General features: G+C 33.0%; 2 protein-coding genes, 1 long non-coding RNA gene and 3 pseudogenes across 6 annotated transcripts; 4 read left to right on the top strand and 2 right to left on the bottom strand.

Annotated features, from left to right (window-relative positions):
• Positions 1–476: 476 nt before the first annotated feature.
• On the top strand, positions 477–5,235 carry LOC143205735 (eukaryotic translation elongation factor 2-like; annotated as a pseudogene). The gene is made up of 6 exons (XR_013007882.1): positions 477–511; positions 584–771; positions 952–1,352; positions 1,414–1,629; positions 2,502–3,650; positions 4,595–5,235. The product of XR_013007882.1 is annotated as a eukaryotic translation elongation factor 2-like (transcript).
• Positions 5,236–6,522: 1,287 nt separating this feature from the next.
• Positions 6,523–7,785, bottom strand: LOC143205670 (uncharacterized). Its single transcript, XM_076418764.1, has 5 exons — positions 7,579–7,785; positions 7,365–7,527; positions 7,180–7,311; positions 6,931–7,116; positions 6,523–6,869 (listed from the first exon to the last, which is right to left on the bottom strand). Exons 1-5 carry the CDS (start codon positions 7,593–7,595, stop codon positions 6,807–6,809), a joined length of 561 nt encoding a protein of 186 aa, XP_076274879.1. The 5' UTR covers positions 7,596–7,785; the 3' UTR covers positions 6,523–6,806.
• A 5,183-nt stretch (positions 7,786–12,968) lies between these two features.
• Positions 12,969–14,607, top strand: LOC143205734 (eukaryotic translation elongation factor 2-like; annotated as a pseudogene). Its single transcript, XR_013007881.1, has 5 exons — positions 12,969–12,977; positions 13,088–13,155; positions 13,460–13,674; positions 13,864–14,275; positions 14,337–14,607. The product of XR_013007881.1 is annotated as a eukaryotic translation elongation factor 2-like (transcript).
• Positions 14,608–15,010: 403 nt separating this feature from the next.
• LOC143205663 (eukaryotic translation elongation factor 2-like) lies at positions 15,011–17,498 on the top strand (annotated as a pseudogene). The gene is made up of 4 exons (XR_013007847.1): positions 15,011–15,598; positions 15,779–16,179; positions 16,241–16,456; positions 17,323–17,498. The product of XR_013007847.1 is annotated as a eukaryotic translation elongation factor 2-like (transcript).
• A 543-nt stretch (positions 17,499–18,041) lies between these two features.
• Positions 18,042–20,119, top strand: LOC143205706 (uncharacterized). Its single transcript, XR_013007866.1, has 2 exons — positions 18,042–18,472; positions 19,424–20,119. It is a non-coding gene; the product is annotated as an uncharacterized LOC143205706 (long non-coding RNA).
• Positions 20,120–21,298: 1,179 nt separating this feature from the next.
• On the bottom strand, positions 21,299–22,451 carry LOC143205676 (uncharacterized). Its single transcript, XM_076418771.1, has 4 exons — positions 22,264–22,451; positions 22,079–22,210; positions 21,830–22,015; positions 21,299–21,768 (listed from the first exon to the last, which is right to left on the bottom strand). Exons 1-4 carry the CDS (start codon positions 22,366–22,368, stop codon positions 21,706–21,708), a joined length of 486 nt encoding a protein of 161 aa, XP_076274886.1. The 5' UTR covers positions 22,369–22,451; the 3' UTR covers positions 21,299–21,705.
• Between the last annotated feature and the right edge of the window lie 4,553 nt (positions 22,452–27,004).

The following is a 27,004-nucleotide window of genomic DNA, read 5'->3' as shown; positions in this document are numbered from 1 at the left end:
TGCTACTGATGCTGCTAATTCGCTATAAATTATGAATAAAGTTAGAAACAATTTTGTAATAATGAATTATTTGCAGGGGTGTGTACAAATGGAAACTATGTTACGTCAGACTATCGACGAACGTATTAAGCTAATCTTGTTCATGAACAGTACCCATTTGAAATTGCAGTTGGATGCTGAATAACTTTACCAAATTTTCTGACGTTTAACAATCTATAGCGTTAGGAATATTTCAACCCAAAAACAGGATAATGATAGCAAAAGATGGTTTTGCATGTACTTCTTGAATCCCATATACAAAATTTTTGACTTGATTATGAACGGCAAATAAACATGTGTTTTATTATTAAAAAAAATTAATTCTTCCAGTACAATTAGGCCACTATATAGTTTACAAAATGATTTTTATGAAGTTATTAGGAAATAAACATATTGTTGGCAGTGTGTTGTAAGAAAATTATATGCCTAGGTATTAAATGCTTTCACGTTACCTCTATCTTTATATCCTATGGTGACATGCTATTATATTGAGAATGCATTATATATTTGTAGTTTTTGGGTGTAACTAAAATATTTATTTTAGGAAAGGAGAATATGAAGCCCTTCTCTCCACACTGCGCACTAACTTGAAATATGAAGACGAGGATAAAGATGGAAAACAATTTAGGCGGACATGGTTACCTGTTGGTGAGACTTTGCTTCAGATGATTACCGTTCACGGGCCATCCCCTGTAACTGCTCAGAAATACAGAATCGAAATGTTATACGAAGGTAAACATGTATGGATTTTTAAAAGGCTTGAAATTTTTGTATTTATTTGTACATGGCGATATGTAGTTTACAACTCTATGGTTATTCACTGTGAATGATTGGTATAAACTGAACAACAATTACCAATTTTTTATTATTTTTTTAGTATATGCAAATTACTATACATTTTTTTGTTTTAAGGTATTACGAACTGTGACCCTAACGGTCCTCTAACGATGTATGTGTCCAAAATGGTAGACACTTCTCATAAAGGTCGTTTCCACACCTTTTTTTTTCTGTCTTTTTCCGGTAAAGTAGCCAACGGCGTGAAGGCCCCTATCCCAAGACCTAAATATGTGGCATCAAGAAAGAAGATTTAAACGAAAAGACAATTCAAGGAGCCATCCCCATGATGGGTCGTTATGTAGAAGCTATTGAAGATGTCCCATCTGGAAATATTTACAGGCTGTTCGGAGTGGATCAATTTTTGGTTAAGCCCGATCCCATCCCCACATTCACAAACATACGCAACTTGAATGTCATCGTAGTACGTGTAGCTGTGGAACCCAAGAATCCGGCCGATTCACTAAAACTTTTAGAAGGTACGCAAATGTTCGCTTTTATTATGTGATCATCACTAAAGTCTGTGTTATTTGACTTCAGGTTTGAAACGAATGGCTAAGTCTGACCTTATGGTACAATGTGTCATGGAAGAATCTAGGGAAAACATCATTGCCGGTGCCAGAGAGTTCCACTTAGAAATCTCTCTGAAGGCCTTGGAGGAGGATCGATCATGCGTGAATTCAAGTTACTTAATCCGGCCCAATAGTGCCCTTCGTGTAACTGATGGTGCTCTTGTTCTAGTAGATAGTATTAGGGGTAAGTAAATTCCTAAATAATTATTTGTATAATAAATTAAATAATTATGCATGTATTTTTGGTGTTACTTCACTTTGTATTAATTTTACTAAAGAAACATGCATAATGCAATTCAATACAGATGCAAGAACGCATATCTAAATATATTTCTGTGGTAAAGACAATTTATCAAGAACTTCCGAATTAAAGTAGGAAACATTGTAGTGTCTTTGCTATATTTTAATTAATCGTGATGTCATCTCCAACCGCCCCAGGCCGACATTGGTTAATGATTGGTGCTACTGATGCTGCTAATTCGCTATAAATTATTAATAAAGTTAGAAACAATTTTGTAATAATGAATTATTTCAGGTGTGTGTACAAACGGAAACTATGTTACGTCAGGCTATCGACGAACGTATTAAGCCAAACTTGTTCATGAACAAGATGGACCATACCTATTTGAAATTGCTGTTAGGTGCTGAATAACTTTACCAAATTTTCTGACGTTTAACAATCTATGGGGTTAGGAATATTTCAACCCAAAAATAGGATATTGGTAACAAAAGATCGTTTTACATGTACATTTTGAATCCCATCTACAAAATTTTTGACTTGATTATGAACTGCATGTAAACATGTTTTATTATTAAAAAAAATTAATTCTTCCATCACAATTAGGCTACTACCCAAAGAACTACTTTCCAAATAACTTTTATGAAGTTATTAGGAAATAAATATATTCTTGGCAGTGCATTGGAAGAAAATTATAGGCCTAGGTATTAAACGCTTTCATGTTACCTCTATCTTTATATCTTATGGTGACAAGCTGTTATATCGAGAATGCATTATATATTTGTAGTTCTTCGGTGTAATTAAAATTTTTATTTTAGGAAAGAACAATATGAAGCCCTTCTCTCCACACTGCGCATTAACTTGAAATATGAAGACAAGGATAAGGATGGAAAACAATTTAGTCGGACATTGTTACCTCTTGGTGGGACTTTGCTTCAGATGATTGCCGTTCACTTAGCATCCCCAGTAACTGCTCTGAAATACAGAATGGAAATGTTATACGAAGGTCCACATGATGGTGAAGCCGCTCTTGGTATGTGTCACCTGCATGGATTTTTAAAACGCGTTAAATTTTGGTATTAATTTGTACTTGATGATGTGTAGTTTAAAACTCTAGACTGATTCACTGTGAATGATTGGTATAAACTAAACAACAATTACCAATTTTTTATTAATTTCTTAATATTTGCAAATGACTATACTTTGCTTGTTTTTGTTTTTATGTATTAAAAATTGTAATCCTAACGGTCCTATGATGATATGTGTCTTAAATGTTGCCCACTTCTCATAAAGGTTATTTCTACGATTTTTGGTCCTGTTTTTTCCGGTAAAGTAGCCAACGGCGTGAAGGCCCCTATCCCAAGACCTAAATATGTGGCTTCAAGAAAGAAGATTCGAGAAGACAATTCAGGGGGCCATCCTCATGATGGATCGTATGGTCGTTATATATATAATTAGAAAATGATATATATTAGGTGAGTTAGTGTACAGTTCTTTTGGTTTAATTTTAAAATACTTCTTCCGTACTCTGGAACAAATAAAACACGCACTATATAGAGTTTTGAACGAAAAGTTGCAGGCGTCTGAAAATTTTGAAACAAATGTGCTGTCTGGTATCTAGTACACTAAGAACAACGTTACTAATTATGTTCCTGTTTTTGTCTAGATGAATCTTCCACTGGCTTTTGGTTTATAGATCATACCAATTAATAAGCAAAAAAATGGCAACGCCCTCTTAATTTATTTTTTAAATCATATTTAATGGAGTGAGTTTTATTCTTAATTCTATTTACAGGATTCCAATGGGCAACAAAGCAATCCATCGTGGTGGCGGTTAGATCATTCCTACAACCCGTCGTATGTTGTCTTTATGCTTGCCTATTAGTCAATATATTATTAGAAGTTCAATAGTCTGGGCAGACGTCCAGCCCAAACTCATTGAACTTGTTTGTCAGTGTGAAATTCAGGTAAATCTTTTATACAATTATATTTTCACTCCATCTTAGAAATACGTTCCATATCACAGAAAGCGGCACCAGATGATACAGCGTTGTATAAGTAGCAATTTTGAATTGTTTACATAATTATATCCCGGTTGATTTAGAACTTCTATTCATTCTCAGATGATTCTCTAGAATCGACTTGTTGTAGGTATTTGAGTAATTAAAGTACTGGATACAACTTAGTCCATGCATATTTATACTTTACAAACATCTCGATTAAAGCCACAACACAGAAATGAATCAAGAGTGAGGGATCTTCATCTTATCCGGGTGGTTTTATCACGAGCATACGCCGTAGCGTTTTTACGATTTTATATACAAAGCAACTACTCTTAACATTTAATTATTCAACAATATATAAGCCGATTCAGTATATAGGCGCATCCACCCAATTATTATATGTCCAACTATATGTGTAACATTCGCAAGATATGTTATATTAATGGTATATTACTTTCGAATCTAAAGAATTCTTACTTTTTGGCCATTTGGAATAGGGGAACTAATAAAACATTAACAATCGTTAACAAAATTATTATATTAACAAATGTTTTATTAAAATATATCCAAAATTACCTGATTTCTGCTATAGATTTAATTGGCTGGTTTTCACAATGTGTCAACATGCTTGTTGAAAAATATGATTTATAATGTTTCGCATTTATAATTTAATTTTTGGAGATATTTCTTCAAGTTTAATATGTTTAAAAAATATACCAAAAACCATACCATAAGTCATATATCTAATATTTGACCGAACTGTTTTATTATTGAATTTTCCGTTTTAATATTATAATTTTTCTGGAAACATAATTATCAGATTATTTATTTATTATAAAAGCTAGTACTGTACTAATATACGAAATTCTTTTTTAACATATCTAATATTTTATTTTGTTGTTTTTCAGGATACATATAATATAAAGAAAGTTTTCCAGATCTCAGTCAATACTTGGAGAAAATGTAAACGCGTCGTTAATGACAATCCATTTTTTTCTATAGTACAAATAAAAAGGGCGTGATCCACGTTCTCATCAGAGAGTAGACGGCAGACTGCATCTGCTTTTTAAATCCCAAATATAACAACTTGAGGGAGTCCAAACTTGCTGGAGAAAGCGAATTATAGGAGAATTGGGGAATTGGACAGTAGGGGTTGACAGTACTTTGGTTGAAGGCTGCAATCCGACGAACTGTAGCATTTAAAAAGGATGAGCAATTTAATATATATTTGGGTATACATGTATGCTAGAGCCTGGTCTGGAATAAGGCGTAAAATACAGCTATAAGAATCACTCTCTGTTCGGTGAACTTGAGAGGACAGTTTTGTCCAATTTTAAGGTCCACCCGATAGAGGTGCGGTGGGCGTGGGTAGAAGAATGAGTCCATTAGGTTTATTAAGTTGTCTTTTTATAGCATTCATATGAATCGTAAAATTCAATTAATGTTATCAACGTTTTTAGTATTTAAATTTCAAACGTTAATTCATCAATAAACTATTATATTTCTTGTCATAGATTTTATAATTAATTAATAAATTTTTTTGGAAAAATGACTTGTTTTAATGCTTGACCATAAAAAATGACACAAAGTTTTAAAATTACTTTCCTGACGATGTGCATCCATTATAATATTTTTTAGAACCGATTTGGTGAAGGTAATTGGGCAATTAAAATACTGAATTCAGCTGAGCCGCTCTGTATTTATACTTTATGAATAAGTCGATTATGGCCACATCACAGAATTAATTAAGATGCCGGAATCTTCATCCTGCCCGTGAGGCTATAACTCGATCTTGCTCCGTAGCGTTTTACATATTTATATTTCAAGGCAGCAAAACATTTATTTATGCAATCGTGCTTAAAAGCGCATTTACCATATAGGCGTCTCTAATCAATTATTTGTGTCTAAAATTCGGCCACCCTGACCTCGCAAAACTTCACTCCGACCTGCTCTTGGAATATGGTGGTTCTGGTTTTTCTATAATGGAGACATACTCTTAACTACTTGATCTTTTAAAATTTCTTACCTTGTTGATGATTTTTTCTTTATAGTTCCATTTTATACTTTCCATACTGTGTATTTTATAACTTCTGTGAAGTCAATTTTTTTATTTTTTGGGGTGACCTGCAGTTTATTCCTTCGGTGAGGTCTGGCTGCCAGACACCATTTTAAATTCTCTTAATGGTCTGGTATATTCAATGACTCTTTTTCTGTTTTCTTTTTTTTGTTGTGGTGACTACCGATTGGTTGGCTACTCCTGTGCTGGCAGTAAACGTTCATAGCAACGTCGCTCGTGATGGCCCCCAGTTTTTGCTACCCTTCATATCATCAGCTAATTTGTTGTCACGTGCATTGGTTGTTCTTATCGTTGGAGTACCCCACATAGATATGCCCCTTTTGCAAGCCCTCTTTACTTTCCTAAATATAACTATATATTTGTATTAGATATCGATGTTCTTTCCAGTTGCTCTATGTATTTGTGTTCTGAATCGCATCTTAAATTAATGATTTTTGTCTAACACGATCTCAGAATAGAATATATATTTTTATTGTGTAAAACTATCGAACACTTGTTACCTCCTACTGTCCAACCTCTTTGATAAAATTACTTTGAGCGGAAAGATAAAAAATAATTTGAATACATTTAGTGTCTAATATCTTACTATGTATTTTATAGCTTATCACTTTTGGCGCATAAAAAATATAACACACATTTATCTAATTTTTAGGCATTTAATTTTTAATCCTAAGCAAGCAGACCTTGATACTCAACAAGGCTTCTACCTATTGGCATATCAAAACACCAAATGATAGATAATCGAGGTAATAAAATAAAAAAATTAATGAATATGTTAACAATAAAAAAATAAAATACGGAATAAGTTTTACAAGGAATAGACTATTTATCTCTAAAAATATTTTTCAACTGTATAATTAAATAATATATAGTTAATAAACATACATTAAGCACATTTTTATAACATAAAACAATGAATTTTCAATAAATCACATAAACACTTCATATCGCACACTTATAATAAAATTTTAAAATAGAACATAATTTATTTGGTTTGGATAATATAGCTTTTGGACTTTTCCAATTTTTCGTTATTACATCACTTATTGCGTCAGGTGTTTTGTCTTTGTTTGTGATGAAACCACTGGTGTTTGTGGTACGTTTGCCTAAAAAGAAACCAATCAAAGCAAGTCAAATTTTGAAGAAAAACTCAAAAATTCATATTACATTTTGACGATCCTGACAACTATTCAATTTGGATTTATTGGATACGGCAGTGTCTGTAAGTTGTCCTATTCTCTGTCTTTCAGAATTCCGAAAATTCCGTCTCTTTGAAGCAGACTCTGTGTCTAAACGTCTCAATACTTGATGTTCGAGACAATATTGCTCTGCATTATAAGTTGGGCCCTCACTCTAAAAATACAAAAAAATTATAATATTTATAGATTATTAGGATTTTCTAAAATCATAAATTACGTTATCCCAACTATCATCAACTGGTACAAGTTTAATAGGTTCTAGAGGTGTTACCACCTTTTCAACTTCACTGCCTTCTTTTATTAGCTGCAATTCTATACACTTTTTATCCGGGCACATACTATGGTGTAACTAGTATAAAAAAAGTACTGTATTGATTTTCTTTAATAAATAATACACCTTACATTTAATTCTTCTGGTGGTACACGGTGACATGTATTATAATCACAAGGGACTAGTACAATATTCCCGCTGTTAGCAGCTTTGCATTTCTTCAAATGTAATTCCATCCTTGATACTCTTATGTGATGTGAGTTATTGTAAGGACAAATAACTTTTTCATTGGGACTGTAAAATATCGGTTAAGTATTATCTTTAAATTCTTTGGTCATACATTACTCTCTTAATATCTCCATTGTTTAAATTTCTGTATTATATGTTTTTAAGATATTTTAAATATACACTAATATAAATTGTTAATAGTTAAATTATAAACGTTTATACGTGAATAAATGCACTTAAACTTTGAAATATTTCAAGGTAGCAAACATTGTTTATCAAATTCTTTTGTCAAAATATTTTATGTTTTCTTATTGATTACATATATGGAAGATCAAAGAATAAACTAGAGATGATGAAAGAAAATCGATTGTAACTTCCGATGTATCGATAGTTACATAAATTATTCCATAAATATTATAAAACCTTTTAATCATTTTTAATAAACTATTAAATTTGGTACTTAACCTTAAAAGATTAGCTTCTCTACACTAATTAAAATAAAATATTTATTAAAAAATTCGATACTTTAATGCACATTTTACAATCTTTAAATAATATCGATATTTTTTTGGGCCTGCCCTGTGTGTATGTTAAATCGCAATTTAAAATGCTGATTTTATTTCTAACATGATCTTAGAAAAAAAAACATTTCTAAAATGTAAAACATAATCGAAACATAACGATTAATATACTTTGAAAACGGATATTTAATTTTATATACTAATATACTTATTAATATACTTTTTACAGTATTTACAAAACATCGGCCTATATATCAATATTTTTATTTTTTATTAAAAAATCTACATATTTTTTGTGAAATATCGAAGTATTTTCCAGTAGCAGTAGCTGTTAAAAAATATTTATATTTTATTCATCCCTTATATCCATATACTTTTTTTAAAAGTTGACCTTGAAAGTGAAAGGAATACAACAAGGAATACATTCAACATCTTCCATTCAAGATCAAAATGATATTAAGTCGACTGCACGTTGTCGATATGTTCCCGTGCCGCACCACCGAATGGTTCCAGAACAGTCTCCGTTAGTTCGTTGATCGAAACGCATTGCCTTGTCTTACCTGTCGGACCAATAAGGTAGTATTTTTGTCGAATAAATGCCTCTTATTTAAACAAATAAGGTTAGAATATAATGAACATTTTAAAGACTAGAACATCTGTGCTGAGGTTATAACAGTGAGTTAAATAAGAATTACTTTATTAACATAAGTGGTGACAGTGATAAAATAGCCTCTGGACCATCCCCGTCAAAATGGTAAAATCAGACTGTGTAGGAACTTTGCTTATCGTCTAATCATAATAGAAGCTAGAAATAACTGAATTAGCGTAAAAATGCTGTATGGCGTGGTAAACTTCCTCATCTGATGCTTCTAATGCACAAGCTGTGCCGTCAATCATGATGTCATAATTTGTTTGTCAAAAATCTAAACTACAAATTAGGGCTAAGAGATAACATTGTAATTGTTAAGGCAAGTCAATCTATCAAATTCCGGTACATTGTTACTATTTGAATGTCAAGCTATATATAATAGTAGAGGGAAAGAATGTAGTAGAGCTTATTCTTGAGTTAGCTATAAATAATCTCCGAGTTAACTTGCCTATAATGTAACCACTCTCTGATATGGTGTCAATGTCCTGTAAGAAATACTTCTATTTATTTGTAATTAAAATACAAATATTCAACAAACATTATAATGGTCACAATCTTGATAATATACTAGGGGTTGCACGGTGTTGTACGGTGATTACAATAACAATCGTATATCAACTACGTCAGTAAGATACTCTTCGAGAGACTCTAAGAAACTATATGATTTCCGGTCAAGGCGTCGTCCTTTGTATCCAAAAGTGTCCATCTCAGCATTCCCATCGCTCGGTTCCGATACCACGTCTGTCTCGATTAGCGAATGAGTCATTAGGTGCCCTCTATGTTATTGGTCAACAATGCCAATCTATATTTTCTTACGGTCCATCTCTTAGTGATTATGGAAAATTTCACTTGATTCATTTACCACAACGACATATTTTGATGCACTGTATTCAGAATCATTGAATAGGGACTATGTCTTTTTAATCTGAAGCGGCAGTAGAAATAAAAAATTATGGGAATATAAGAAATAGTTAATTTAAATTAAGAAAGAAAAGAATTTTAAGCAAGTTCAAAGCACCGTCCCTCATTCTTCCTGTTCTGTCGGAAATTAATTATCGGTTAAAAAATTTTAAGCTAAATAATACTAATTGTTCTACTATAGAACAAAAGAAATCTCCGTAAATTCCCTATTCCTACTCTGTTGTGTGATAACAAGACATAGCATTTCATTATAATGATGACAGTGGTGCAGAAACATCCTACAAACAACAAATTTCCGAGAAATCGACAGACATAAAGCTTATGATGCAGATCTTTTCAAGTCGAGGAACAAAGAGATTTTTATATATTTGTTGTACATGATAAGGCTTTGTTCCAGGAATTAGATGTCGTCATAAACTGGAATGTGATCAGTAAAACCAATTTTAAAATATATAAAACTACTGATGGGTTGGAAATAAGGTATGACCTATTTATATTCCGAAAACTACGATAGATCTGAAGTATATTAATATAGATGATTAGTATTAATATAGATGGCGAAAAAATACAAAAAATGTTTTAAAAACGTTAAAATGTTCCTTTATTTCGTTTTCCTAAGATGTATTCGCAGCAGCTGTTGTATATGTGATGCGTATTGGGAAAATTCCATGAAGAGTGAAAAATATGTTGATATGCTTGAGATACTGATTATGAGGTTCTTTCGATCAAAAACAAGGGTTATACTCAAGTTCTGATCATAACGGATATAATTTTAAAAATGCTTTTGGCGTTATCTCGTAATAAACAAACAACTACAGACGCACTACTACACAGACATGACTACAGATAGACAATTTTCTACAAAATACTAAAAGGAATACAATATACCACGAAGAGATATAACAGAGAGAGCAGCACAATTTACATTTGTAACTTTTCGCAATTTCCTGGAACATGAAATGTGAAATTACGTCTCATCGCTATTGGAATGCCCCAAAATACATTATCTGTTGGAACTTTTGATCCGCACAGTTTTCAGTTTACTGAAGATCTGCTTAAAAATTAAGAAGGAAAGATAATAATTTGAATTAAAATATCTACCGGGTGTTGTGTTGCTTCGTTTTAATTTGGATTTAAATGGATTGTTAGTTGGACTGCTTCGATTTTGAACATTACACAACAGTATGAAATGCATAATGTATATAATATATATAGTAACTAAGTAGTAACTATATATAATAACTATGTAGTTTAAATGTTTACATATTTGTGAATTAGTTAACAATAAATTATTTTGAATAGATTTCTATTATAAAATTGAGAATTATATTATTTTTATTACTCCAGTTATTTCAAATATAGTAAGAATATACATGGGATTGACACTTAGTTTAATAACTACAAGAAAATTTCATTTTAAATCAATAGCATAAAATACACCAGACGGTTGAACTTTATTTTAATATACAAACAATAGTATGAGCTCTCTTCTGTTATTACAGAAATTTGTTTTATGTTTTTAAATATTACGAATTCTTGACATTTATTTTTGATATAGGTGAATTTTACAGCAGATGAAATTTGTGCCATGATGGTCAAAAAACGAAACATCCGTAATATATCCGTCATAGCTCACGTAGATAACGGAAAATCATTTTTAACAGACTCCTTAGTAGCAAAAACTGTTATTATTGCTGGTGCCGAAGTTAGAGAAATACATTTTACAGACACCGGAAAAAATTAACAAGACAGATTTATAAGCATATTAAGAATATGTAGTCTTTTGAAATATTGAACGACGAAATTTACAAACCACTGAACTTATGTGATAATTTTGATTAGTGATTCTGAAGCTTTATCTCTTTAAAATAAAACTGGGTATTTGTTATAACAAAAATACTAACTTTTTTCATAAATAATATTGATTAACGCGAAAAAGAATAGAAAGTTTTCTTGATTAATTTGATTGGTTCCTCTGGGCACATAGATTTCCGTTCTGAAGTACCTACTGCCCTTCGTATAACTGATGGTGCTCTTGTAGTAGATTGTGTTTCGGATAAGTAAATTCCTAAATAATTATTTGTATAATAAATTAAATAATTATGTATGTATTTTTGGTGTTACTTCACTTTGTATTAATTTTACTAAAGAACATGCATAATGCAATTCAATGCAAATGCAATAACGCATATCTAAATATATATCTGTGGTAAAGACAATTTATTAAGAACTTCCGAATTACAGTAGGAAACATTGTAGTGTCTTTACAATCTTTTAATTAATCGTGTTGTCATATCCAACGGCCCCAGGCCATCATCGGTTAATGATTGGTGCTACTGATGCTGCTAATTCGCTATAAATTATGAATTAAGTTAGAAACAATTTTGTAATAATGAATTATTTGCAGGTGTGTGTACAACCGGAAACTATGTGACGTCAGGCTATCGACGAACGTATTAAGCCAATCTTGTTCATGAACAAGATGGACCGTACCCATTTGAAATTGCAGTTGGATGCTGAATAACTTTACCAAACTTTCTGACGATTAACAATCTATGGGCTTAGGAATATTTCAACCCAAAAACAGAACAATAATCACAAAAGATCGTTTTATATGTACATCTTGAATCCATCTACAAAATTTTTGACTTGATTATGAACTGCAAGTAAACATCTGTTTTATTATTAAAAAAAAATTCTTCCAGCACAATTAGGCCACTATACAGTTTACAAAATAACTTTTATGAAGTCATTAGGAAATAAATATATTGTTGGCAGTGCATTGGAAGAAAATTATTAGCCTAGGTATTAAACTCTTTCATGTTACCTCTATCTTTATATCCTATGGTGACAAGCTGTTATATCCAGAATGCATTATATATTTTTAGCTCTTGGGTGTAACTAAAATTTTTATTTTAGGAAAGAAGAATATTCTCTCTACACTGCGCATTAACTTGAAATATGAAGACAAGGATAAGGATGGAAAACAATTTAGTTGGACATGGTTACCTGCTTGTGGGCCTTTGCTTCAGATGATTGCCGTTCACTTACCATCCCCAGTAACTGCTTTGAAATACAGAATGGAAATGTTATACGAAAGTCCACATGATGATGAAGCCGCTCTTGGTATGTGTCACCTATATGGTTTTTAAAACGCGTTAAATTTTGGTATTTATTTGTACGTGACGATTTGTAATTTACAACTCTAGGCTGATTCCTATGATGATGTGTCTAAAATGGTACTCACTTCTAATAAAGGTATTTTCTACGATTTTGGTCCTGTTTTTTCCGGTAAAGTAGCCACCGGCATGAAGGCCCCCTATCCTGGGACCTAACTATATGGCCTCAACAAAGAGGATTTACACGAGAAGACAATTCAGGGAGCCATCCTCATGATTGGGCGTTATATAGAGGCCATGGAATATGTCCCATCTGGAAATATTTGCACTTTGTTCGGTCTGGATCAATTTTTGGTTAAGCCCGATGCCATCGCCACATACACAAACAAGTAGAACTTGAATGTCAAGAAGTTTAGCTTATCTTCCGTAATACGTGTAGCTGTGGAACAGAAGAATCCGACCGATTCAGAAAAACCTGTAGAAGGTACGCAAATGTTCGCTTTTATAGTGTGATTATCACTAAGTCGTCTTTACAATCTTTTAATTAATCGTGATGTCATCTCCTACCGCCCCAGGCCGACATTGGTTAATGATTGGTGCTACTGATGCTGCTAATTCGCTATAAATTATGGATAAAGTTAGAAACAATTTTGTAATAATGAATTATTTCAGGTGTGTGTACAAACGGAAATTATGTTACGTCAGGCTATCGACGAACGTATTAATATTATATCGAGAATGCATTATATATTTGGAGTTCTTGGGTGTAACTAAAATATTTATTTTAGGAAAGAATTATATGAAGCCCTTCTCTTCTCACTGCCAACTAACTTGAAATATGAAGACAAGGATAAGGATGGAAAACAATTTAGGCGGACATGGTTACCTGTTGGTGAGACTTTGCTTCAGATGATTGCCGTTCACTTACCATACTCAGTAACTGCTCTGAAATACAGATTGGAAATGTTATACGAAGGTCCACATGATCATGAAGCCGCTCTTGGTATGTGTCACCTATATGGATTTTTTAAACGTGTTAAATTTTAGTATTTATTTGTACATGATGATGTGTAGTTTACAACTCTAGGCTGACTCACTGTGAATGATTGGTATAAACTAAACAACAATTACCAATTATTATTATTATTTTTTTAATATTTGCAAATGACTATATTTTGTTTTTTGTTTTTAGGTATTAAGAACAGTGATCCTAACAGTCCTATGATGATGTGTCTAAAATGGTACTCACTTCTAATAAAGGTATTTTCTACGATTTTGGTCCTGTTTTTTCCGGTAAAGTAGCCACCTGTATGAAGGCCCCTATCCTGGGACCTAACTATATGGCCTCAACAAAGAGGATTTACACGAGAAGACAATTCAGGGAGCCATCCTCATGATTGGTCGTTATCTAGAAGCAATGGAAGATGTTCCATCTGGAAATATCTGTACTTTGTTCGGTGTGGATCAATTTTTGGTTAAGCCTGATACCATCACCACATTCACAAACATGCAGATCTTGAATTTCATGAAATTCGGCGTAACTCTCATAGTACGTGTAGCTGTGGAACCCAAGAATCCGGCCGATTCACCAAAACCTGTAGAAGGTACGCAAATGTTCGCTTTTATTGTATTATTATTACTAAGGTTTGTGTCATTTGTCTTAAGGTTTGAAACGTCTGGCTAGGTCTGATCTTATGGTACAATGTGTCATTGAAGAATCTAGCGAAAACATCATTGCCGGTGACAGAGAGCTCCACTTAGAAATCTCTCTGAAGGCCTTGGAGGAGGATCGATCATGCGTGAATTCAAGTTACTTAATCCGGCCCAATAGTGCCCTTCGTGTAACTGATTATGCTCTTGTTGTAGTAGATTGTATTACAGATAAGTACATTTCTAAATAATTATTTGTATAATAAATTAAATAATTATGGAAGTATTTTTGGTGTTACTTCACTTTGTACTAATTTTACTAAACAAAAATTAAAATTTTAAATAATGCATATATAAATATATTGCTGTAGTAAAGACAACTTATTAAGAATTTCCTAATTAAAGTAGGAAACATCGAAAAAAGAATTTTGTAGTATCTTTTCAATCTTTTAATTAATCGCGATGTCATCTCCAACCGCCCCAGGCCGACATTGGTTAATGATTGGTGCTACTGATGCTGCTAATTCGCTATAAATTATGAATAAAGTTAGAAACAATTTTGTAATAATGAATTATTTGCAGGGGTGTGTACAAATGGAAACTATGTTACGTCAGACTATCGACGAACGTATTAAGCTAATCTTGTTCATGAACAGTACCCATTTGAAATTGCAGTTGGATGCTGAATAACTTTACCAAATTTTCTGACGTTTAACAATCTATAGCGTTAGGAATATTTCAACCCAAAAACAGGATAATGATAGCAAAAGATGGTTTTGCATGTACTTCTTGAATCCCATATACAAAATTTTTGACTTGATTATGAACGGCAAATAAACATGTGTTTTATTATTAAAAAAAATTAATTCTTCCAGTACAATTAGGCCACTATATAGTTTACAAAATGATTTTTATGAAGTTATTAGGAAATAAACATATTGTTGGCAGTGTGTTGAAAGAAAATTATATGCCTAGGTATTAAATGCTTTCACGTTACCTCTATCTTTATATCCTATGGTGACATGCTATTATATTGAGAATGCATTATATATTTGTAGTTTTTGGGTGTAACTAAAATATTTATTTTAGGAAAGAAGAATATGAAGCCCTTCTCTCCACACTGCGCACTAACTTGAAATATGAAGACGAGGATAAAGATGGAAAACAATTTAGGCGGACATGGTTACCTGTTGGTGAGACTTTGCTTCAGATGATTACCGTTCACGGGCCATCCCCTGTAACTGCTCAGAAATACAGAATCGAAATGTTATACGAAGGTAAACATGTATGGATTTTTAAAAGGCTTGAAATTTTTGTATTTATTTGTACATGGCGATATGTAGTTTACAACTCTATGGTTATTCACTGTGAATGATTGGTATAAACTGAACAACAATTACCAATTTTTTATTATTTTTTTAGTATATGCAAATTACTATACATTTTTTTGTTTTAAGGTATTACGAACTGTGACCCTAACGGTCCTCTAACGATGTATGTGTCCAAAATGGTAGACACTTCTCATAAAGGTCGTTTCCACACCTTTTTTTTTCTGTCTTTTTCCGGTAAAGTAGCCAACGGCGTGAAGGCCCCTATCCCAAGACCTAAATATGTGGCATCAAGAAAGAAGATTTAAACGAAAAGACAATTCAAGGAGCCATCCCCATGATGGGTCGTTATGTAGAAGCTATTGAAGATGTCCCATCTGGAAATATTTACAGGCTGTTCGGAGTGGATCAATTTTTGGTTAAGCCCGATCCCATCCCCACATTCACAAACATACGCAACTTGAATGTCATCGTAGTACGTGTAGCTGTGGAACCCAAGAATCCGGCCGATTCACTAAAACTTTTAGAAGGTACGCAAATGTTCGCTTTTATTATGTGATCATCACTAAAGTCTGTGTTATTTGACTTCAGGTTTGAAACGAATGGCTAAGTCTGACCTTATGGTACAATGTGTCATGGAAGAATCTAGGGAAAACATCATTGCCGGTGCCAGAGAGTTCCACTTAGAAATCTCTCTGAAGGCCTTGGAGGAGGATCGATCATGCGTGAATTCAAGTTACTTAATCCGGCCCAATAGTGCCCTTCGTGTAACTGATGGTGCTCTTGTTCTAGTAGATAGTATTAGGGGTAAGTAAATTCCTAAATAATTATTTGTATAATAAATTAAATAATTATGCATGTATTTTTGGTGTTACTTCACTTTGTATTAATTTTACTAAAGAAACATGCATAATGCAATTCAATACAGATGCAAGAACGCATATCTAAATATATTTCTGTGGTAAAGACAATTTATCAAGAACTTCCGAATTAAAGTAGGAAACATTGTAGTGTCTTTGCTATATTTTAATTAATCGTGATGTCATCTCCAACCGCCCCAGGCCGACATTGGTTAATGATTGGTGCTACTGATGCTGCTAATTCGCTATAAATTATTAATAAAGTTAGAAACAATTTTGTAATAATGAATTATTTCAGGTGTGTGTACAAACGGAAACTATGTTACGTCAGGCTATCGACGAACGTATTAAGCCAAACTTGTTCATGAACAAGATGGACCATACCTATTTGAAATTGCTGTTAGGTGCTGAATAACTTTACCAAATTTTCTGACGTTTAACAATCTATGGGGTTAGGAATATTTCAACCCAAAAATAGGATATTGGTAACAAAAGATCGTTTTACATGTACATTTTGAATCCCATCTACAAAATTTTTGACTTGATTATGAACTGCAAGTAAACATGTGTTTTATTATTAAAAAAAATTAATTCTTCCATCACAATTAGGCTACTATATAGTTTCCAAATAACTTTTATGAAGTTATTAGGAAATAAATATATTCTTGGCAGTGCATTGGAAGAAAATTATAGGCCTAGGTATTAAACGCTTTCATGTTACCTCTATCTTTATATCTTATGGTGACAAGCTGTTATATCGAGAATGCATTATATATTTGTAGTTCTTCGGTGTAATTAAAATTTTTATTTTAGGAAAGAACAATATGAAGCCCTTCTCTCCACACTGCGCATTAACTTGAAATATGAAGACAAGGATAAGGATGGAAAACAATTTAGTCGGACATTGTTACCTCTTGGTGGGACTTTGCTTCAGATGATTGCCGTTCACTTAGCATCCCCAGTAACTGCTCTGAAATACAGAATGGAAATGTTATACGAAGGTCCACATGATGGTGAAGCCGCTCTTGGTATGTGTCACCTGCATGGATTTTTAAAACGCGTTAAATTTTGGTATTAATTTGTACTTGATGATGTGTAGTTTAAAACTCTAGACTGATTCACTGTGAATGATTGGTATAAACTAAACAACAACTACCAATTTTTTATTAATTTCTTAATATTTGCAAATGACTATACTTTGCTTGTTTTTGTTTTTAGGTATTAAAAATTGTAATCCTAACGGTCCTATGATGATATGTGTCTTAAATGGTGCCCACTTCTCATAAAGGTTATTTCTACGATTTTTGGTCCTGTTTTTTCCGGTAAAGTAGCCAACGGCGTGAAGGCCCCTATCCCAAGACCTAAATATGTGGCTTCAAGAAAGAAGATTCGAGAAGACAATTCAGGGGGCCATCCTCATGATGGATCGTATGGTCGTTATATGTATAATTAGAGAATGATATATATTAGGTGAGTTAGTGTACAATTCTTTTGGTTTAATTTTAAAATATTTCTTCCGTACTCTGGAACAAATAAAACACGCACTATATAGAGTTTTGAACGAAAAGTTGCAGGCGTCTGAAAATTTTGAAACAAATGTGCTGTCTGGTATCTAGTACACTAAGAACAACGTTACTAATTATGTTCCTGTTTTTGTCTAGATGAATCTTCCACTGGCTTTTGGTTTATAGATCATACCAATTAATAAGCAAAAAAATGGCAACGCCCTCTTAATTTATTTTTTCAAATCATATTTAATGGAGTGAGTTTTATTCTTAATTCTATTTGCAGGATTCCAATGGGCAACAAAGCAATCCATCGTGGTGGCGGTTAGATCATTCCTACAACCCGTCGTATGTTGTCTTTATGCTTGCCTATTAGTCAATATATTATTAGAAGTTCAATAGTCTGGGCAGACGTCCAGCCCAAACTCATTGAACTTGTTTGTCAGTGTGAAATTCAGGTAAATCTTTTATACAATTATATTTTCACTCCATCTTAGAAATACGTTCCATATCACAGAAAGCGGCACCAGATGATACAGCGTTGTATAAGTAGCAATTTTGAATTGTTTACATAATTATATCCCGGTTGATTTAGAACTTCTATCCATTCTCAGATGATTCTCTAGAATCGACTTGTTGTAGGTATTTGAGTAATTAAAGTACTGGATACAACTTAGTCCATGCATATTTATACTTTACAAACATCTCGATTAAAGCCACAACACAGAAATGAATCAAGAGTGAGGGATCTTCATCTTGTCCGGGTGGTTTTATCACGAGCATGCGCCGTAGCATTTTTACGATTTTATATACAAAGTAACTACTCTTAACATTTAATTATTCAACAATATATAAGCCGATTCAGTATATAGGCGCATCCACCCAATTATTATATGTCCAACTATATGTGTTGTAACATTCGCAAGATATGTTATATTAATGGTATATTACTTTCGATTCTAAAGAATTCTTACTTTTTGGCCATTTGGAATAGGGGAACTAATAAAACATTAACAATCGTTAACAAAATTATTATATTAACAAATGTTTTATTAAAAGATATCCAAAATTACCTGATTTCTGCTATAGATTTAATTGGCTGGTTTTCACAATGTGTCAACATGCTTGTTGAAAAATATGATTTATAATGTTTCGCATTTATAATTTAATTTTTGGAGATATTTCTTCAAGTTTAATATGTTTAAAAAATATACCAAAAACCATACCATAAGTCATATATCTAATATTTGACCGAACTGCTTTATTATTGAATTTTCCGTTTTAATATTATAATTTTTCTGGAAACATAATTATTTATCAGATTATTTATTTATTATAAAAGCTAGTACTGTACTAATATACGAAATTCTTTTTTAACATATCTAATATTTTATTTTGTTGTTTTTCAGGATACATATAAAATAAAGAAAGTTTTCCATATCTCAGTCAATACTTGGAGAAAATGTAAACGCGTCGTTAATGACAATCCATTTTTTTCTATAGTACAAATAAAAAGGGCGTGATCCACGTTCTCATCAGAGAGTAGACGGCAGACTGCATCTGCTTTTTAAATCCCAAATATAACAACTTGAGGGAGTCCAAACTTGCTGGAGAAAGCGAATTATAGGAGAATTGGGGAATTGGACAGTAGGGGTTGACAGTACTTTGGTTGAAGGCTGCAATCCGACGAACTGTAGCATTTAAAAAGGATGAGCAATTTAATATATATTTGGGTATACATGTATGCTAGAGCCTGGTCTGGAATAAGGTGTAAAATACAGCTATAAGAATCACTCTCTGTTCGGTGAACTTGAGAGGACAGTTTTGTCCATTTTTAAGGTCCACCCGATAGAGGTGCGGTGGGCGTGGGTAGAAGAATGAGTCCATAAAGATACCAGATAACTGAAGTAAGGTAGTACATTCCATCTTACCGTGAACTTGTTAGGTTTATTAAGTTGTCTTTTTATAGCATTCATATGAATCGTAAAATTCAATTAATGTTATCAAAGTATTTAGTATTTAAATTTCAAACGTTAATTCATCAATAAACTATTATATTTCTTGTCATAGATTTTATAATTAATTAATAAATTTTTTTGGAAAAATGACTTGTTTTAATGCTTGACCATAAAAAATGACACAAAGTTTTAAAATTACTTTCCTGACGATGTGCATCCATTATAATATTTTTTAGAACCGATTTGGTGAAGGTAATTGGGCAATTAAAATACTGAATTCAGCCGAGCCGCTCTGTATTTATACTTTATGAATAAGTCGATTATGGCCACATCACAGAATTAATTAAGATGCCGGAATCTTCATCCTGCCCGTGAGGCTATAACTCGATCTTGCTCCGTAGCGTTTTACATATTTATATTTCAAGGCAGCAAAACATTTATTTATGCAATCGTGCTTAAAAGCGCATTTACCATATAGGCGTCTCTAATCAATTATTTGTGTCTAAAATTCGGCCACCCTGACCTCGCAAAACTTCACTCCGACCTGCTCTTGGAATATGGTGGTTGTTATTCTGGTTTTTCTATAATGGAGACATACTCTTAACTACTTGATCTTTTAAAATTTCTTACCTTGTTGATGATTTTTTCTTTATAGTTCCATTTTATACTTTCCATACTGTGTATTTTATAACTTCTGTGAAATCAATTTTTTTACTTTTTGGGGTGACCTGCAGTTTATTCCTTCGGTGAGGTCTGACTGCCAGACACCATTTTAAATTCTCTTAATGGTCTGGTATATTCAATGACTCTTTTTCTGTTTTCTTTTTTTTGTTGTGGTGACTACCGATTGGTTGGCTACTCCTGTGCTGGCAGCCTGGCAGTAAACGTTCATAGCAACGTCGCTCGTGATGGCCCCCAGTTTTTGGTACCCTTCATATCATCAGCTAATTTGTTGTCACGTGCATTGGTTGTTCTTATCGTTGGAGTACCCCACATAGGTATGCCCCTTTTGCAAGCCCTCTTTACTTTCCTAAATATAACTATATATTTGTATTAGATATCGATGTTCTTTCCAGTTGCTCTATGTATTTGTGTTCTGAATCGCATCTTAAATTAATGACTTTATGTCTAACACGATCTGAGAATAGAATATATATTTTCATTGTGTAAAACTATCGAACACTTGTTACCTCCTACTGTCCAACCTCTTTGATAAAATTACTTTGAGCAGAAAGATAAAAAATAATTTGAATACATTTAGTGTTTAATATCTTACTATGTATTTTATAGCTTATCACTTTTGGCGCATAAAAAATATAACACACATTTATCTAATTTTTAGGCATTTAATTTTTAATCCTAAGCAAGCAGACCTTGATACTCAACAAGGCTTCTACTTATTGGCATATCAAAACACCAAATGATAGATAATCGAGGTAATAAAATAAAAAAATTAATGAATATGTTAACAATAAAAAAATAAAATACGGAATAAGTTTTACAAGGAATAGACTATTTATCTCTAAAAATATTTGTCAACTGTATAATTAAATAATATATAGTTAATAAACATACATTAAGCACATTTTTATAACATAAAACAATGAATTTTCAATAAATCACATAAACACTTCATATCGCACACTTATAATAAAATTTTAAAATAGAACATAATTTATTTGGTTTGGATAATATAGCTTTTGGACTTTTCCAATTTTTCGTTATTACATCACTTATTGCGTCAGGTGTTTTGTCTTTGTTTGTGATGAAACCACTGGTGTTTGTGGTACGTTTGCCTAAAAAGAAACCAATCAAAGCAAGTCAAATTTTTAAGAAAAACTCAAAAATTCATATTACATTTTGACGATCCTGACAACTATTCAATTTGGATTTATTGGATACGGCAGTGTCTGTAAGTTGTCCTATTCTTTGTCTTTCAGAATTCCGAAAATTCCGTCTCTTTGAAGCAGACTCTGTGTCTAAACGTCTCAATACTTGATGTTCGAGACAATATTGCTCTGCATTATAAGTTGGGCCCTCACTCTAAAAATACAAAAAAATTATAATATTTATAGATTATTAGGATTTTCTAAAATCATAAATTACGTTATCCCAACTATCATCAACTGGTACAAGTTTAATAGGTTCTAGAGGTGTTACCACCTTTTCAACTTCACTGCCTTCTTTTATTAGCTGCAATTCTATACACTTTTTATCCGGGCACATACTATGGTGTAACTAGTATAAAAAAAGTACTGTATTGGTTTTCTTTAATAAATAATACACCTTACATTTAATTCTTCTGGTGGTACACGGTGACATGTATTATAATCACAAGGGACTAGTACAATATTCCCGCTGTTAGCAGCTTTGCATTTCTTCAAATGTAATTCCATCCTTGATACTCTTATGTGATGTGAGTTATTGTAAGGACAAATAACTTTTTCATTGGAACTGTAAAATATCGGTTAAGTATTATCTTTAATTCTTTGGTCATACATTAATCTCTTAATATCTCCATTGTTTAAATTTCTGTATTATATGTTTTTAAGATATTTTAAAATATACACTAATATAAATTGTTAATAGTTAAATTATAAATGTTTATACGTGAATAAATGCACTTAACTTTGCAAAACTTTGAAATATTTCAATGTAGCAAACATTGTTTATCAAATTCTTTTGTCAAAATATTTTATGTTTTCTTATTGATTACATATATGGAAGATCAAAGAATAAACTAGAGATGATGAAAGAAAATCGTTTGTAACTTCCGATGTATCGATAGTTACATAAATTATTCCATAAATATTATAAAACCTTTTAATCATTTTTAATAAACTATTAAATTTGGTACTTAACCTTAAAAGATTAGCTTCTCTACACTAATTAAAATAAAATATTTATTAAAAAATTCGATACTTTAATGTACATTTTACAATCTTTAAATAATATCGATATTTTTTTGGGCCGTGCCCTGTATGTATGTAAAATCGCAATTTAAAATACTGACTTTATTTCTAACATGATCTTAGAAAAAAAAAACATTTCTAAAATGTAAAACATAATCGAAACATAACGATTAATATACTTTGAAAACGGATATTTAAATTTATATACTAATATACATATTAATATACTTTTTACAGTATTTACAAAACATCGGCCTATATATCAATATTTTTATTTTTTATTAAAAAATCTACATATTTTTTGTGAAATATCGAAGTATTTTCCAGTAGCAGTAGCTGTTAAAAAATATTTATATTTTATTCATCCCTTATATCCATATACTTTTTTTAAAACTTGACCTTGAAAGTGAAAGGAATACAACAAGGAATACATTCAACATCTTCCATTCAAGATCAAAATGATATTAAGTCGACTGCACGTTGTCGATATGTTCCCGTGCCGCACCACCGAATGGTTCCAGAACAGTCTCCGTTAGTTCGTTGATCGAAACGCATTGCGTTGTCTTACCTGTCGGACCAATAAGGTAGTATTTTTGTCGAATAAATGCCTCTTATTTAAACAAATAATGTTAGAATATAATGAACATTTTAAAGACTAGAACATCTGTGCTGAGGTTATAACAGTGAGTTAAATAAGAATTTCTTTATTAAAATAAGTTGTGACAGTGATAAAATAGCCGATGGATTATCCCCTTCAAAAATGGTTAAATCAGACTGTGTAGAAACTTTGCTTTTCGTCTTATCAGAACAGAAGCTGGAAATAACTGAATTAGCGTAAAAATACTGTATGGCGTGGTAAAATTCCTCATCTGTTGCTTCTAATGCACAAGCTAGAATGGTTTGGATATGCAATTAATCTAAACTAAAAATTAGGGGTAAGTGATAACATTATAATTGTTAAGGCAAGTCAATCTGTCAAAGTCCGGTACATACTATACAGTACATAGTTACTATTTGAATGTTAAGCTATATATAATAGTACAGGAAAAATATGTAACAGACCTTATTCTTGGGTTTACTAACAAATAATTTCCGAGTTAACTTGCCTATAATGCAACAACTCTCTGAATTGGCGTCAATGTCCTGTATGAAATACTTTTATTTCTTGGTAAATAAAATACAAATAATCAAAATACAAATTCAAATATTATAATGGTCACTATCTTGATAATATACTAGGTGTTGCAACGGTGATTACAATAACAATCGTATATCAACTACGTCAGCAAAAAACTCTTCGAGAGACTCTAAGAAACTATATGATTTCTGGTCAAGGCGTCGGCCTTTGTAGCCAAAAAGTGTCCATCTCAGCATTCCCATCGCTCGGTCCCGATACCACGTCTGTCTCGATTAGCGAATGAGTCATCAGGTGCCCTCTATGTAATTGGTTAACAATAACGATCTATATTTTGTTATAGCCCATCTCTCAGTGATTATGGAGAATTTCACTTGATTCATTTACCACAACGATCTACTTTGACGCACTGTATTAAGTAACATTGAATACGGACTATATCTTTTTACTCTGCATAGAAATAAAAAATTCTGGGAATATACGAATAGTTAATTTAAATCCAGAAAGAAGTCATCCGTTTGTACTCAATCATTGCAAAAAGGCCCATGCTGAAATTAGTTGTTGGTTAAAAAATTTTAAACCAAATAATACTAATTGTTCTACTATACAACAAAAGAAATCTCCATAAAATCCCTATTCCTACTCTGTTGTGTGATAACAAGACATAGCATTTCATTATAATGATGACTGTGGTGCAGAAACATCTACTAGAGGATAGAAACACCACTTAAAATCTGTCATTCGAGGGCAAAATGACGGCAAATCGACTGCTACGTTGTCGATATTTTAAATTATTATTTACATATAGGGAAAATAGTTTACTGGAGGATTTACAGATTTGCGGCTAGCTGCATATTAAAATTTTGCAGTAAGTCTTAAGTCTGCAATACGTTAACCTAATTCACAAACATACTGAATAATTTTTTCTGTTAAATAGATTTTGCAAATACTAAAATATCGCAATATAATATAGTTTTAAGCAATATAAATAAATATAGTTTTGCATAGTACTAGGATTTGTATTAAAAGTTTGAGTCTCGTTTTCCTCATTTTTCCGCTTTCTAACTTTTAAACTTTTAGGGCGCTTCGATTTCATTTGGATTATTTTATCATATTTCACATCACATCATAATGCAACCAGCAGCAAAAAGAACATAAATGAATAAATGGAACTAAAATGTATTAAGGCAAATAATCTAAATTTGCCTACAATATAACGACTACTGTGTGACTATAACTAAAATAATTTTAAAAATAGTTTAATAATATTTTTCTTTGTACTTCGAGATTTTGACTGTTTATGATCTGTGATCGGTGGTTAATTGAAATATTACTCCAAAAATATAAGGTTTTTTTTTTGTTCTGGCCTAAAAACCAGGCGGTGGAATGCATGACGCATACCTGATCGCGGAGACTTGCCCTGGAGTGACAAGTTGGACCGGGTTATGTGGGACTGCCTCTGGGCTTACCAATACACTAAACCGAAACCGCCTCACAGTTGACCCCTGTGGATCACTACTGCTACTGCATTAGATTTGGGAATATGGCACCCGCTGATCGGGCAGCCGTTATTGGGCACGAGGGCCCGGCGATTCTATTGATTCTCGAACTTGAGTTAACACACAACTGGGTACTGTTCTATGGGGGCAAAAGTTATGACTGTAGCGACGGATGGGGTCGTTTCAGCCTGGAAAAGGGGGAGAGCTTAGCGGTGACGCGGTGCTAAGCTCCCAGCATGTGGACCAGCTCGCGAACAAGCGCGTTTTCAGAAGAACTTGAGCTGAGTTGTTGTTTGTGGAATGATTGAGATATGAAATGCTTGATCTGGAGTGTCAGTTTCCCTATGAATTTGATTATTTCTGACAAACCATGGAGCGTTTAATATTTTCCTGAGGAGCTTATTTTGGAAAACTTGAAGCCGTTTGACCTGGTTGGGTGCAACAAATTTGAAGTAGACATTAGATCCGTAGAGGAGTACGGACCGAATTAACATCTTGTAAAATAAGCATTTGATGGAGATGGGAAGTCTGCTAGAAGATCAGATCAGAGAAGAAAGCAGGTTTGCTATCCCCGAACCTTTTTGGATTGCTTTCTGGATTTGGGAATGCCAACCGAACGCCGGTCGAAGTGAAGACCTAGGTACGTGACGTTATCCCGCCATGGAATTATTGCGGTGTCGATCTTAAGTTGCGAGACGCGCAGTGCGTAACGCTTCTTGTGGAAAATGATGGCCTGGGTTTTCAGGGGGTTGATTTGCAACCTCCAGAATTTGAACCACTTGACCGCATGATCGAGCTGCTTTTGTAAACTTCATGAATTGTAACTTCGAACCTGGCGGCCGTGAAGAAAGCAGTGTCGTCAGCGTAAAAGGCGACGTCAGTATGCTCTATTCTCGGCATATCTAAAATAAAGAGGTTAAATAAGGCTGGGGCCAGCCGGGAACCTTGAGGAACGCCAGCATCGATTTGTTTACGACTGGAAAGTGATGCCCTGATCTTGACCTGGAAAGATCTGTCCGAGAGATAGGACTTGAGAGCGGTTAGGTCTTCTGGGAGGCCTAACCGCACGCACTTTGCGAACAATCCGTCGTGCCAGACCTTGGCTTTGGTTAGGTCCAGAAGAACTGCTCTAAGCTTTTTACGTTGGTCAAGAGCCTGATGGATGCGTGCAGCCAGACGGGAAGTTTGATGGACGGATGAGTGGTGAGCGCGAAAGCCGAATTGTTCATCTAGAATGATGTTGTTTTCCTTTCTGAAAGAGTTGAGAGCGTAGAGTATTGCCCTCTCAGCAAGCTTCGAAATGGCGATGAGAAGGCTGATAGGCCTGTAATCAGATGGAGATGATTTTGCTCATTTCTTGGGTATAACCGCTATATGTGCGTGTTTCCAAGACGCCGGGAAGTGTTGCAGTCTCATGATGGAGTTAATGATGTTTGCCAGTTCTGCGAGCTGCTTATGCGGGAGCTTTTTTAACTGGGTAATCGAT

Source organism: Rhynchophorus ferrugineus, unplaced genomic scaffold (assembly GCF_030347505.1).
Source record: "Rhynchophorus ferrugineus isolate W39M unplaced genomic scaffold, kcgeb_rfMv2 rfM14, whole genome shotgun sequence".
In the NCBI taxonomy this organism is placed as follows: domain Eukaryota; kingdom Metazoa; phylum Arthropoda; class Insecta; order Coleoptera; family Curculionidae; genus Rhynchophorus; species Rhynchophorus ferrugineus.
Note: the sequence above shows the minus strand (reverse complement) of the source record. Positions and strands in the feature narration are given on the sequence as shown.